General features: G+C 35.8%; 1 protein-coding gene across 1 annotated transcript; it reads left to right on the plus strand.

Moving 5' to 3' along the window:
• The first annotated feature begins 7,778 nt into the window (after positions 1–7,778).
• LOC136218276 (N-terminal acetyltransferase B complex catalytic subunit NAA20) lies at positions 7,779–12,046 on the plus strand. Its single transcript, XM_066005073.1, has 6 exons — positions 7,779–7,982; positions 8,066–8,156; positions 8,229–8,361; positions 10,840–10,909; positions 11,476–11,536; positions 11,617–12,046. Exons 1-6 carry the CDS (start codon positions 7,905–7,907, stop codon positions 11,706–11,708), a joined length of 525 nt encoding a protein of 174 aa, XP_065861145.1. The 5' UTR covers positions 7,779–7,904; the 3' UTR covers positions 11,709–12,046.
• Positions 12,047–15,644: the final 3,598 nt, after the last annotated feature.

Genomic DNA, 15,644 nt, shown 5'->3' on the forward strand with positions numbered 1-15,644 from the left:
AATGACAAAGTCGACCTTTGATTCCTTGTAATATAAAAAATAAATTCATTCCATGTAGACTGATTTTTTTTCCTCACCTAGGCAAAAGGATGCCACTGGCCTCGAGTAGGACAATATAAGAAGAAGATGCACAATCTTTAAGGTTGTAAACAAGGCGGAAAGGGGATAAAAAATAGTTTCCATGTCTCATCCTCAAATATTTCAAAGAATCCCCATCGGCATCATTGTATATGAATTGGAGAAAAAAAATCATCTCAGGAATTTCCACAAGAATTTTATTTCAAATATTCATTAAAAAATAAATTTATACAAATAATATATCGAATTAATAAATAAAAAATGTGATAATTTAAAATTTTAATTAAAAATAAATAATATGTATATTTTAATTAATTTTATAATTAGATTTATTAAGTATTAAAATTAATATTTATATTTAAAGAATATATATAGAATTATCTTAAAAATGTGAGTGAAAAATTTGAGAGAAAAATTTGGACATTATCTTAAAAATAATACCGATACAAACAAAATGTATAATTAGGATAAATAGTTTTCTCTTGGTTAGTGACCAAGGCCGTTCTTGACCTTTCGTAGGTCCGGGACGAGATAATAAATTTGGACCATTTCATACACAATTTTTTTTAAGAAATTAGAAGTTAAAGATTAGAGCCTAGATGAAATAGAGGTTGTCGAACATCCTAACTAGGTTGACACCTCTAACGAACCCCCAAAACACCTAGATCTAATTTTATTAATAGGTAATGAAAAACAAAACAAACAAAACAGTTAAAAATACAATTTCAAAATGTGCTAAACAAAATCAAAATTGTTCTAAACCACTAAAAGTTATTTTTCAATTTCTAAATCTTTTCCAACCTCTCGAGATCATTTCTAGTTGCCTACAAAACAAATATGCAATAACAAAAAAAAAAAAATTATTTCTCCGAACATTACAAGAGGCAAAATTATTAAAGATAATATAAGCATCTACGGTTCCCAAAATGGATCAAAAGAGAACAATTGAGTTAAGAACAATAGAGAATTTTAAATCAATAACAACAAACTAATATAGGTATGATAAGAAATATTACCAAAATGGAATAATAGGATTTAACTGTAAGAAACAAAGCTTCAAATGTAACAAAATGAAAATAATTAAAAGATTTCATTTTCAAAATAATTTATAGTTTAACAGAACTTCAAAAATGAATCAAAATGGTGATTACCATATCAATTCAATCCAAATTCAATATAAATAAAAAAAAAAACTCCACAATAAAATCAAATGCACAAAAACCGTAATAGTATAACAAACCCTAAAATTACTTAACTAATCTTAATCCATTGAAAAAGTTAAAAAATTAATTAATAAATTAAAATGCAAAGGTTTACTTACTAGGCAGTAGGGGAGGAGAAGCAACACACTGGAAACAAATCGGAAGGAAGTGGGAGCAGCACTGCACGGGAAGTACCAGACAACAAGGGGAGGGAACAGAAGCAAATCGCAGACTCGAACCAAAGCAAGCAAACAGTAAGAGATAAGAAGAATAACAAGCAAGTAAATCGCAGTCGGGATGACAAAGTAGAAGATTGAGTTGGAAAATCAGATTGAGTTGGAAAATCAAATCCCTAATCGCAGCATATCAGAGAGGCTCGCTCCCTCAAATGTTTACTATTAGTTTTTTTTTCTATATATATGATATTTACATTAAAAAAATTTGGACCCCTTGATTTTATAGGCCTTGTACATGCGTCCCTCGTTTCAAAACCCAGGACCGACCCTGTTAGTGACCAACCAAATAAATTTGCCATGCCACCTTTAAATGTAAGTTTTATTAATATTCTAATAAGGCCTAAATCTTATGGTGAATCAATGTGCAGGTGAAAGTTATCGTAATTAGGATGCAGTGTGGGTGACGTTTTCAATCCATAAATTTTATAGTCTTGGATCAACATATTCATGGGTTGGATCGGATCTAATCGTTCTTCACATATAATTACTTTGTCCAAGCCTAATTCAATCCACACTATATCTATATCGAGCTCGGATCGAGTTGGGCTAGCTAATATATTAATATTAAAAAATAAATTAAAAATAAAATATTTTTTTCTATTGTAATTATATAACTCTTTAGTTAATACAATATCAATATTCTTTAAAATTTCTTCCTTTGATTATCTCTTCCACTGAGTTTAACATTTCTTCATTTCTTCCGTTTAAATTGAATTGGGCGATAAAAATGAATAATTATTTTTATTTGTCTTTTTTTTGGTAGAAAAAGGAAAGGAAAGACAAACAAAACACTAAAAAACTAACCCGGGATTAGCCTGGGAAAACTAACCCCAACCCGATCATCAGAAAGCGTAGAAAAAAGGAAGTTCGGAGGTGTCGAGAATGTGGAGACTCCTAACATCCTCACATGGCCCTCTGCAGTAGACCCGACAAAGCGACACACGACCCGATGACACGACACGAACACGACATGCTTTTTTAGTGTTAGTGTTTAGGGTTTTATGACACGACACGAAAGTTGACACGACACGAAATGACACGTTAATTTTCGTGTCATTTTCATGTCAACCCAAAAACACGAAACTGACACGAAATTTAATTAAAAATAGAAATGAACTAGGTTAAACATAGACATGACTTTGATGGATTTGAAACATATTTCATATTGTTTGTAATAATTATCTTAACTTATTAGGTTTAATTTTTCAAATTATGAATTTGAAGTAAAGTTCAAAATATTTGGAATGACAGGTCAGGTCGTGTTAGCAGGTCAGGTCGTGTCAATTTAATTGGTTGTGTAAAAAATTCGTGTCGTGTCGTGTTTACCGTGTTAAGAGTAGGTCGTGTTTGTATTATGATTTTGTGACACGAAAAGTTTTTGTATCGTGTTCGTGTTATAGGTTTTGACACGAACCCGAAACCTGACACGACACGAACACGGAAATTGCCAGGTCTAGTCTGCAGCAAGGCGATCAGCAACCCTGTTCTGTTCCCTGAAGACATGACCAAAGTTGATGGTGTCGAAGGAAGAACATAACCTTTGGATCCCTTTTACTAAATTTTGGCTGCTCAAACATAAAGCTTTATTTTCAGAGATAATTTTAACTGCTTCTAAGTTGTCCGATTCCACGAGCAGAATTTTTACACCCAGACTTTTGGCGAGCCTAAGCCCAGAGAAGATTCCCCAGAGCTCAGCTGTGAAGGAAGATCCCACTCCTAGGTTATGAGCAAAGCCAGACACCCAAGCACCACCAGCGTCTCTCAAAACACCACCAGCCGCAATCCTACCATCCGACAGACAGGAGCCATCAGTATTCAACTTCACTGTCCCTTCACCAGGTCTACTCCAACCCACTAAGTGAACATCATTCCTCTGGCTAGGATTAGATAAACTCTCCTCCTTAAAGCTCTTAATAATAGTGTTAATTTTTTTTAGAGAAAAAAGCAAGTAAATTCGGAAAGATAATTGCCCCTTCTCCAAAAATATCAGCATTCCTCCACTGCCAAAGCTGGTGACAGACAACGGCAAAGAGAATAGCACCATGCTCCAGCTCAGGTAATAACAAACCCTTAACACCATCCAAAAACCAATTATGACCAGGATATGCCAAGAAATTTGGTAGCAAATGACCCGACAGAATTTCCCTCCACACATTTTTGCTCTTTGCACAATCTCTAAAAGTATGACAGGAAGTTTCTGACTGGACTCTGCATCTACTACAAGTATCAGCCTCAACTAAATGACATCTTTTCCTTTCCACGTTTGTAAGCAACCTGTCTTTAGCACCAAGCCACAAGAAACTCCTAATGCGATAGGGAACCTTCAGGGCCCAAATGTTCTTCCAAGCGACAGAAGGAGGAGAGTCCAAGTTGATATAGAACGCCTCAAATGAGGATTTACAGGAATATGTCCCGTTATTCGTAAGGGACCAACACTGAATATCCCCATTTTCTTCCTTACTACTCACTTTAACTCCCCTAATCTTCAGGAGCGTTTCCAGATTAAGATAGGCCTCAAAATTCGACCAAATCCAATCTCCCTCCGAGTCCAGCACATCAGCAATACTCCAATTACGAATCTCCAAAGGCGGCAAAGAATTACACACCTCTAATAAAGGCTTCATCCCCACCCAAGTGTCGTTCCAAAAACTAATAGATTTGCCATTGCCCACCGACCAACCAATCCCAGAGCAAGACTCTGAGAACACTACCATTAACTCCTTTCCATAAACAATTACGAGCTCTCTCTTTAGGCCCCCCAAAAACCTTATCCTTTCTGTATTTCCCACACAATAACCGAACCCATAGAGCCGACGGGGATTGCCACATTCTCCAAAGAAGCTTCATTAACAGAACTTTATTATTGTCTCTGGCTTGTCTAATCCCTAAACCTCCTCTATCTTTAGGTTGACAGACTTCTTTCCAAGGAACCAGATGAACTTTATTCCCCTCTTCCGAGTTGCCCCACAGGAACCAACGATTGATTTTATCAAGGCCATTAAGAACAGGTTCCGGCAACTTACAAGCTTGCATTAAGTGATTGGGAGCAGCACAGTTCACCGATTGGATCAAAGTAAGTCGGCCCGCCAGAGAAAGGGATTTAGCTTTCCAATTAACACACTTCTTATTAGTTTTGTCAAAGATCTCTTTAAAAGAAGCTTTCGAAACTCTATCACTGTGGAGAGGAACCCCCAGATAGTTACCAAAGGCCTTGGTTAGAGGGATACCGGAAATCTCACTCAATTTCTTACAGACTCTTTGGTCCATATTATTAGAGCACAACATCCTAGACTTTTGGATGTTAAGCTTTTGACCTGAGGCAGAACAAAAGTTAGTAAGGATATCCATGATCACACCAATTTGCTCCTCACTACCTTCCACAAAGATCATCACATCATTAGCAAAGAATAAATGAGTGATAGGGGGACATAATTTATTAATGGAAACCGGATGAAGCCTCCCAGTGCTCACAACATCTTGGATAAGATGAGTAAGCCTCTCCATAGCGATAACAAATAAGAACGAGCTCATAGGATCCCCCTGACGGATACCCCGGGAAGGAGTAAACTCCTCAGATAAATCCCCATTGATCAAAACTTGGAAGACAGGAGAAGAGATACAAACCTCAATTAATTTTCTCCAATTATCCGGATTCCCAGCTCTCTCCAAACAGTCCAGAAGAAAACTCCAGTTAATCAGGTCATAAGCTTTTTTCAGATCCAGCTTAAGAGACACAATCCCACGTTTACCCTTTTTGACCTTCATTGAATGAACCATCTCCTGTGCGATCACAATGTTATCCATCATCTATCTCCCCGGGACAAAACTACTTTGATTCTGGCTAATAATCTCCAGGAGAATACACCGAAGTCTATTCGCCACAATTTTGGTAACCACTTTATAAATCACATTGCAAAGACTTATAGGTCTCATCTGTAAGAAAGAGGAAGGCTTCTCCACTTTGGGAATCAGGACCAGAAGAGTTTTATTCACAAGCCTAATATCCTCAGACCCTTCAAAAACCCCTTTAATAAAACTTCAAACTCCCTCATTTATAGTTTCCCAATGCTTATGATAAAAGCTAGCCGGGAGCCCATCAACCCTAGGAGCTTTAGAAGCACCTATGCTAAACACTGCCTGGCCAATCTCTTTCAGATCAATAGGGTGAAAAGCTTCAATAACCTTATCCTCACAAACCGTCGGAAACGTAGCCCTAGACAGAAGAGCTCCATCCAAATCCACCGGGTCTTCTTTAAATAACTCTTTGTAGAAATTGAGGGCCAAAAGACGGATCTCCTCATCCTCATAAACCCAGTTACCATTAGGATCTTTGATAACATCAATCCGATTTCTCTGTCTTCTGATAACCGTAGACAGATGAAAATACCTAGTATTACGATCTCCATCTTTAATCCAAGACTTCCTTGATTTCTGAAACCAAAGTAACTCCTCTTGCTTCAGCACTGCTTCCAGCTCATTCTGGAGGGATCTAAGGAGACAACTCAGACTATGATCAAACATGATTTCTAAGATACGTTGGATACCTTCCATCCTTCTCAGAATTTTCTGTTCCTCCTGATAATATGGCCAAAAATGTTCTTATTCCAGCTCACCACATTACTTCTGAAACCCTATGCAGCCAATAAGACATTAGAATGACGTTTCCATTTATCATGCACAAAGTTCTTAAACTCCGGGTGAGATTCCCAAGCCACAAGATACCTAAAAGGTCTTTCCCCTATCGGACGAGGAGCCCTCACCAATCTGACCAGGATAGGACAATGATCCGAATGACGGAAAGGAAGATTCAAGACAGCCGCCTCCGGAAACCTGCTCTGAGCAACAATATTGGCATAGACTTTGTCCAAACGAACAAATGTACTATTACGTTTCCAAGTAAATTTATGGCCAGCAGCACCAAGATCTGTAAGACCACACAAATCCATATCATTTCTATGATTAAGACACCTATTAATATAGTGGTTCCCTCCCCCTCTTTGATAACTCATGACCGCGATATCATTCAAATCACCAGCAACAAACCAGGCCTCCACCATACTCGTACTTAACAAAAACAAAACCTCCGAAAGACGTTTACGATTGGCCAGAATAGGATCAACATACAAAATAGTGATAAAGAGGGGTTTATTGCCAGGGTAAGTAACTTTACTATGAATAAATTGTGTATCCATTTTTACGATATCAAAATGAACCAAATTAGGCTTCTAAAAAAGCCAAATACCACCAGCACGGCCAATAGCCTCTGACCTGACACACTTCCAACTTCTAAATAATTTAACCACCTCATCTGCTTTAGCTCCACTGATCTTAGTTTCCAGTAAAGCAAAACAAGACGGGTTAAACTATTTAATTAAATCCTTAACATGGATACGGGTCGCCTTGCTTGCCGCTCCTCTAACATTCCATACAAACAAATCCATCAAAAGAGGACAGCAAACACAGGCCCAACCAAACTAAACCAGATATTTGTTTGGGGCTCCTACGAGCCTAGAAGAGGTACATGCAGACCCCCTTTTTTCTATGAAACCAAAAGAAGTTTGGCTAGTTTTATGACTACCCTTAAGCTTCTTCATATTCATCTTATTAACCCCCATGGTTTTTCCATTTCTAGCCTCAATACTGAGTTTAGAAAAACTAACCTCTTTATTCAACTCTGAAACCTGAAGAATTTAAGCCAGAGGACCATTCTGGGAGACATCTTTAGATTCAAATAGAGGGTTGACTGTCTCCACATTATTTTCAGCTGGATCTGCAGGTTCTAAGTCCAGCATCTCCAACTCAGCTTGATCATCAGTAGGTTCAGGGTCTTGCTCCTCATCCACGGGAAGAACCCCAAATCTAATTGTTTATTTGTCTTATAAACAATTGTCCATCTGACTCTTTTTTATAGTATCCACACGCAGTGATTGAGTTTTTATTCCACCTTTAAGCGATTTAGCATTGTATTTACTTGCTATTAATTAATTAATTAGATACATTATTCTTATTAATTTATTATTAATTTTCTAATTTTTTTTTATCTATTTCAATCTATTACTCTAATACACTACACATAATTAATAAAATAAATAAATATATTTTTAGTAAAAATATAAAATTGGTCCGACTGGGTTCACTTGGGATTGACAAATTTCTAATCCAATCCATTTTGTATGGGTTTTAATCGAGCGCGTGCCTGACCGGGCTGGACTTAAAATATGAATGTTTCCAAGCATAAAAAGCGGGCCTGGCCAACAGGCTAATTAACAGGTCTAGTCTTGGATAGGATATCCCTCTTACTGGTTTTACTGTGTTGTGCTTCGGTTCTTGCTTCAGCCATCTGTGTAAAGATTGATCGGAGCGAGCTAGGATCCGAACCAGACGAAATATGACGACGATACGCCGATTCTGTTGTAATGATCTTCTTCGATTCACTTCTGTGAATCTTGACCATCTCACAGAAACTGTAAGCTTGATTTTTCAGATTTATCTTACTCCTTATGCTGCTTGTCATATGATTTTGATTTGTTGTTTGAATCCATTATTTAGTTCAACATGTCGTTCTATATGACCTATTTGGCGAGATGGCCAGACTATTTCCATGTCGCTGAAGGCCCCAATAACAAAGTGATGGGCTACAGTAAGCTCTTCTTTCTCTTTCCCTTCTTCTGAATGTCATGGAGGAAACCTCATTTCATTTGGATGGTTATAGTTATGGGTAAAGTAGAAGGACAAGGGGAGTCATGGCATGGACACGTGACGGCGGTGACTGTCGCTGCGGAATACCGTAGACAGCAATTAGCCAAGAAACTCATGAACCTCCTTGAAGATATCGGTGACAACATGTAAGACAAAATTTTTCTAGGTTTGGTTCATCTTGATTTGTTTTTTCTGAATTTTCTGTCTTACTGAATATAATTCTTTTTTGTTTTTTCTGAATTTTCTGAATATATTTTGTTCGATGATTATACCATTTTGAAATTGATTTATGCTTAGGATCTTGGTTAATTTTCTTTTGCTTATACCAATAAACAACTTCTTTTAATTGAGGATTTTTTGCACTTTTGTATTGTACTCTTCTAAATTATGGTTAGGATGCAGTAGGTGTGGATTCCCCAACTTAAAGGGGTATTGTTGAGAGTTGGTATCTAGGAGAGTTTTCACTTGCTTCTCCTGTTCATAACTACTTTAGTCAGGTCAAAAAAATTTAAAGTGAAAAATCCTCTTAGGATGGGGATCTTGGCGGGTGATGTGATGAAAAGAGTTTTCTTCCCGTTAGGATAATAGGAAAGGTAGTAGGAAATGGCCTCACACCTCCATAGTCCATCGCATTTCCAACCCTAAATGAAGTGTATTGACATTGGTTGTTTTAACGTTACACTGTTTTTATATTTCAATTTGCAAAGTCGTCTGTGATCTTGTTGTATATATTGATAAGCATGTTTAAGACATGCATAGAGGCTTAAATTGAACCCTTATCCGGGTAAAGTGGGGTAGAAGGGTTAGATGACCCTGCAGCTGTTTTGAATTATTCCATTTTCACAATCTTTTGTTGATTTACAGTGTAGAAAATATTCCTTGAGAAACTTTAGAAAATGTGGGAGGTCTTAACATATTAATTTTATATGTTCCTGTGTTCTGGAGTTTTTTCATTGGAAGCACTTTTCCCTTCATAACTGAAATAGAACAAGGTCAGTTTTTCTTAAAAAAAATTCCATTGGAACCTCTCAGTTTTACACCTAGACAGCCACCAAAATTGTGACAACTTTCATTACTCAGCATTTTCCATTGCAACCTCGATTACACTCCTTGACAGCTATCAAGATTGTGACATTTTCCTGGGTTCTTTTGCAGTAGATGATCTTTCTAACCTCATTGAAAAAGTTCATCAACTATATATATTTATAACATCGTAATTGAATTTCCCTTCATATGTGACAATTGAAAAATGCAACCTATTTTATTGATACATGTGTTGAGTATATAGCAGCACTTTAACTGGATCGAAAGCATTTCTTATGAATTTAACTAGCTTTTGTAAGAGTTCTGTTATTTGTTTGAAAGGTCACCATCCTGAATTTATTCTTCTTTGTTGACTTCTTAATGTGAGTATTATTACATCAAATGTACATTGAATTTTGTATATTACATTTTTCACCTTTATTGTTGGTGAACCACCAGGGGAGCCAAGTTACTGTGGGAGTTCATGCCCTGACTAGGAGTTTATATTCTAGGTTATCTTATTGGGTTAAACTAATTTGTTTTGTGTCCCTGCTATAATTGTTTGATGCCCCCAATTGATTTCTTTTTTTACAATTGAATTCGATCCATGAAACTGCACTAGAACCTTTTGGCACAATTATATTGGAGGTTTTTCTGTAATTTGGCTAGTAACTATTAACAAAATCACTTGTTACTGGTTGCATTTAAGAAGCAGTTTGCTGTATTTTTGTGTTTTCTCTAGTACACTTTTGTAGATGATTGATTGGTGACTTGTTAGTCTGGTCACTGGTGTCTAAGATACAATTAAAGATAAAATGTGAAATGGATATATGATTCTTATTAGTGTGTGTATATATATATAAGTTTGTGATGAATTTATTATTCAAAAACCTTCTGTTGTTTGTTTGCATGAAAATAGTCCAACTTAGACGATATTGCCAGATTGAATTAGGTTATATCTTTTTTGTTAGGAGTACTACAGAGTTGACTTTTAACAATGCCTACTGAAACTTCGTTTGCATGTGATAGAGATTGGGCAAATACTACAGATATACCATATCGAAATACCACTAAGCCTAAGGCATGGAGAGTATATGTGCTTAGGAAATACAAAGGGCCTAATGGTGAATTATCTGGATTGTTATGGGCAGGGGCATTGAGGGAAAAGTTAGTTATTGTCTTTGATAAGCTGGTGATAATCCAATTCTGTTACATATCATTTTATATTTGGAGAGGGATAGGTTGGATAGTGAGTTTTTCTCATGCATTCTATTGCAGGGCTCAATCCTTGATAGGGAGGCAGGATTGTTACCTTTATGTGGAGACTGATACCTCTCAATCTAGTTCTCCTTGTTATTTGTAATATAATAAAACCTATTTTATCTGTTGTTGTGTTCTTGTTTCATCGTTTCCCTGTGTTTGGTTTCTATCAGCATCACTGCTTGATTTTGGGACAATTAAGCATGCATTATATGTTCTTTGACACAAGTAGTTGGGTGAGCTTAAGGCTTTGTTTGAGTACTTGTTCACCTCTTATATTATGTTCCATGCTGATGACCACTGGTTCAAGAATCTTTCTGACAAGAACATTCTCATTTCAGTGATAAGGCCTACTTTGTCGACCTTTTTGTGAGAGCATCAAATACACCAGCTATAAAGATGTATGAGAAGGTAATGATTCTTTGATTGTTTACCAATTTGCAATTTCTACATGATCATATTTTTCTAAGAAAAGTTGGGCATTTTATAATCATCTACAAGAACCACGAACTTAATTATTCCTTATAAAAGCAATGTTGAATTTATTTTCAGCTACATAACTATTCCTCTCAATAATTTTCTTATATGAAGTATCAGAGGTTCTAGTTTCCAGTTCATATTTCAGCTCTGAACTTGTTTTTTGTCCTTCAGTATTTATTACTACTAGTAGTTTGAATAAAAGGTTCCAACAAAAATTTAATAAAGCAAGATGTGAAACTGTCACCTTGCCAACAAAGATGCTCTTGTATAGCAGCTAATTTGAATGTATCCTCAGTCAAGCTGCGGAATTTTCTGTAAGAATTGGTTTTGCAATGGATTAAAATAGGGTGCTGAGAAGAATGAATCTGTGACTGGATGAAAGGCATTCAATATCATGAATGTATATATTCAGCATGTTTGGAAACTTGGACCTTGTTTGATCTTTCTTTATCTCAATAAGCTCCATGAGATGCTGATTCTTTGTCCACTTTTCTCAGCTTGGATATGTAATTTATAGACGAGTACTACGCTATTACTCAGGAGAGGAAGATGGCTTAGGTGAGTTGCCTAATCTCAATGAAACATGTCTGACCTTAATAGAAGTTGTATTGACTCTGATTGATGTGCTCTGTTTTCAGACATGAGGAAAGCTTTATCACGGGATGTTGAAAAGAAGTCCATAATCCCCCTCAAACGGCCAGTCACTCCGGATGAATTAGAGTATGACTAATCTGCTGCTTTGAGTGGCACCTGAACAAGATGAAGATGTTTGGGATTCTTTGGTGGTGATCATCTTAGTTCAGTTGTTTATCTTATTGTATAACAACAACAAGAGATCCAAAATATGCTTGCGATTATTGGTGAAGCCGACTTTTTTTTTTTTTTTTTAAATGTTTAAATAGAAGATGTCAATCAAAACAATAACTACATAAACCTTTTACTGAAATGTGCACTATAAGTAGTATTGCTGCATTTCGTACCAGTTTGAATTTTGTTTGTATAATTTTGTCATTTTGGCTGTGTTTGGTTTGTGGAATTGGATTATCATATCACAATATTTTTCAGAAATCTTTCTTAATTATTCCTGGGAAAAAAAAAAATGGCTCGAATGGTATGATCCCTCCGTCGCCACCGGGGCTTCGGTCGCCGGCTCCCCTGTCATGAGGTCACCAACTTCCTTGACGTTCGAATCGGGGTTTGAAACCAAACTTCTCCTCCTTGAACGAAACTAGATCTTGTGGAATCATATTGAATATTTGACGATATATTCCGTGCCTTGCTAAAAAACGGCTCCCGTCAATTCCTTTGAGTTTCATTCTTGCGAACGGGATCCGCTCAAGGACCTACTAGGTTAAGTAAATATTTAATGTCCGAATCATTCTCAACAAGTCCATAATAAGTGATCCCATTTTTTTCCCCCTGGTTGATAATATCCTAAAGAAGCACTTCATGAGGCTTCCCGTAATTTGATTGATTTATTTATTCCTTTTCTACATGCAGACGAACAAAACTCGGACAAATATTCTTATCCGCCGATCTATTCAATGCACTGATCTCTTGCCAATTGATTCTGAGTATCTTTATCTAGATCAGAAGCGAATTGCGCAAAGGCCGATCCTTCGATAAAAAGATTCATTCTCTTCATAAAAAAAAAGGACTTATTACTACTCCTTTCCCCTTTTGTTTATTTGAACATGGAGCCAAAATAAATGTTCGATGGCAAGTTGATCAATTAATTCACCTAGGATAATAAGCTCATGAGCTTGGTCTTACTTCACCTTCAAATTGCGAATTTTTTTTTTATTAAAACATTTCAACTTTCCTCAATGATAAGGAAAAAAAAAATTGGAATCTCTGGTACTTTCAACTTTATGATTGTATTTCAGGCTGAGCACAACATCCTTATGCACCCATTTCACATGTTAGGCGTAGCTAGTGTACTTTTTCGTTATTCATAATTTAAAAGAATAAAAAAGCAGAAATCAATGGATTCATGATAAGTTCCTCGGACAAAAAAAAAATGGTTATGCTCGGCCCTGAATGATTGTTGTGAGCAAGCTTATGAGAATGACTTTTTTTTTTTGTAAAACATCACAATGAAATAAAAGAATCAATTAAAAGCAGTGGGGAATTTTCCGCAATGGGCGAAAGCCTGATGGAGCAATGCCGTGGACGAACCTTGCGGAGGAACCCTTAGGTTTTAATAATAAAAAATATTTCATACGGGGTAACTTTTAGAGTGTTTGGTCATTTTTGGTTTTCTTTATGCTAATTTAGTTTTAAGTATATTATTTGTATTTTTAAATATATCATTTGAAGTTATTTACATTCATTTCTCATTCTTATTATATATTTAACAACTTTTCACTATTATTTATACAAATTTCATACTTTTTGAATCTTGTTTATTCTCTTCCGGTGTTGTTTCTACCATGTCTACTTTGCAGTTATGTTATCTTGACTGTAATTTATAGTACTTCTATTATTAACTATTCCATCTTTTAGTTATTTTTGTACCTTTTCAATTTAGGGTATTTTAGCAAAACATCACAAACCAGTCAATCTATTCCTAAAAGGGCAAATTACACCCATGGTCATTGAACTTTGTTCATTATCACAATATGATCATTGAACTTCAAAACTATTACACTAAATTACATTCATGACCTCTATTACCGTTAATCCACATTTTTGACATTTGACTAAATTTTCAACAGGTTAACATTGACATCTTCTCCCTCCTCAACTGTTTCTCTCTTCTATATTTGTAAAGTTCAATGGAGCTTATCATCGAGGCTCTTAATATCAAAGTTTGTAAAGAAAACATTAGGGCGAAAAAATGTTATTGCTTTATCGACAATATCAGTTCTATCTGCACAAAAGCATATGCTGATTAACAGACATTGAATAAATTAGGGAAAGAAGTTGGCAGCAAAATTATTCAAAAATCATCAGCAAATATATATAACCTTGATCTGAACTGGGACCAAAACCCTTTATATGTATTTTTAGAGGAAGTAAACAGCTCCTTCCTCGTCCACAAAGCTAGAGTGATAAACCTGCCATGACAACAAGGGCGGAACTAGCACCGACAAGGCACAGTGGTTTGTTCTGGGTAGTCCCCCCAAAGACGAAGAAACTGGGAGGAAAAGTTCGGGTGTTCTGCCGATGTTTTGAGAATCCATGTTTCGGATACGAAGGAATTGGAGAATTTGGGAGCAAGATGGTATGGGATAATATTAGGGGTGAGGTAGTCCTTTCTGTGAGGTGTTGGTGTGTTTGGGTAGGATTTCACTCGAGTATGGGTAAGCATAATAACCTCGGGATGAACTGCAATGGGCGAAAGTGAATGCATGAATTTCTAAGAATTGAATATTGAGAAATTGACACATTTGTGGTGAATCATTGAAGTCTTTTCGGGCGGTGGAGCTCTGGATTACAGACGGTGAATTATCAAAGTCTTTCTTGTTTTATAATGGGTAAATTAGGCTTGTGAGCTCTGTATTGCAGATGGAGGTTGCTTTTCAGGGGTGGACACCTTTCATCCTCAACCTAGCAACTTGACCACCATCTGGGTATATCAGATCCCACAGTTTGGACTTCTGTTATTAGCAACCGACCAGCCTTGGATTTGAAGATAAAGAAATAAAAAAATTTGAACAAAAGAAATGGAAAGAGAGAGAGATTGGAGTTAAATGGGTAAGTAAGAAGGAGATGGTAAAAGAGAATTAATTTTTTATAATTTAAAAAAGGATGAGGTGATGATCACATGTTGTCAGTTATTTTTATTTGCTATATACAAATGTGAGAGATCAATTATAAGATCATATATATTAACAAGATAAAATAAAAGTTATATATTAAAGTGTTTTTTTAAACAGTTATATATTAAAGTGTTAAATGTTAAATGGGACAAAAGTCACGTACCATTGATGGAAGGAGGTTTGAGTATCCATTAATTATCCGAAAACACTAAAAATTCTATTGAAATAATGTATGTGTGGCTTTAATATTTTATAAAAATACTCAAAAAGATATCAATTTAGTACCTATAATTTATAACTACGGGGTTGTGGTAGAGTGGTAAAGGCTCCTCCTCCCTTAACCAAAGCTCCAGGGATCGATCATTGCCTTTGGAAATGGAAAGAATTTCCGTGGCCAGCAGTCCCACCTATAGAGGTGCAAACCATCTGCGAAAGTGAATAGTCACCGCTGGGCTCTGGCCCCCGACCACCAGCTCCACCTTTGAGTAAAATTCATTCGGTATTAGTTAAAGGACATGTTTTATTGTAAAGATCATATGTCAAATCCCTCCAACCTCATATTTTTTTTCTTTTATTTATCTATTTGATTATTTTTCTATATTATTATTAATTACTTTCTTTATCTTCTTAACCTTTAGAACTTTTTTTTTTCAAAATTAATTTTTTAACTTTTGAAATTAAAAAAAGTAATTTTAAATTAATTTTTTTCGAAAATTATTAAAAATTCATAATTAAGGATAAAAAGATAAAAGTGGTATAGTTTTTAAGAAAAATTACAAAACTGGGTCAAATGGGAGGCCCCATCTACATATTTAGACCCATTTGGAAACAACTTACCTATTTAGACCGTATATTTGTGACTTTTCCAAAATGCCCTTCATATATATATATAACAACTTAGG

Source organism: Euphorbia lathyris, chromosome 2 (genome assembly GCF_963576675.1).
Source record: "Euphorbia lathyris chromosome 2, ddEupLath1.1, whole genome shotgun sequence".
Classification (NCBI taxonomy): Eukaryota; Viridiplantae; Streptophyta; class Magnoliopsida; order Malpighiales; family Euphorbiaceae; genus Euphorbia; species Euphorbia lathyris.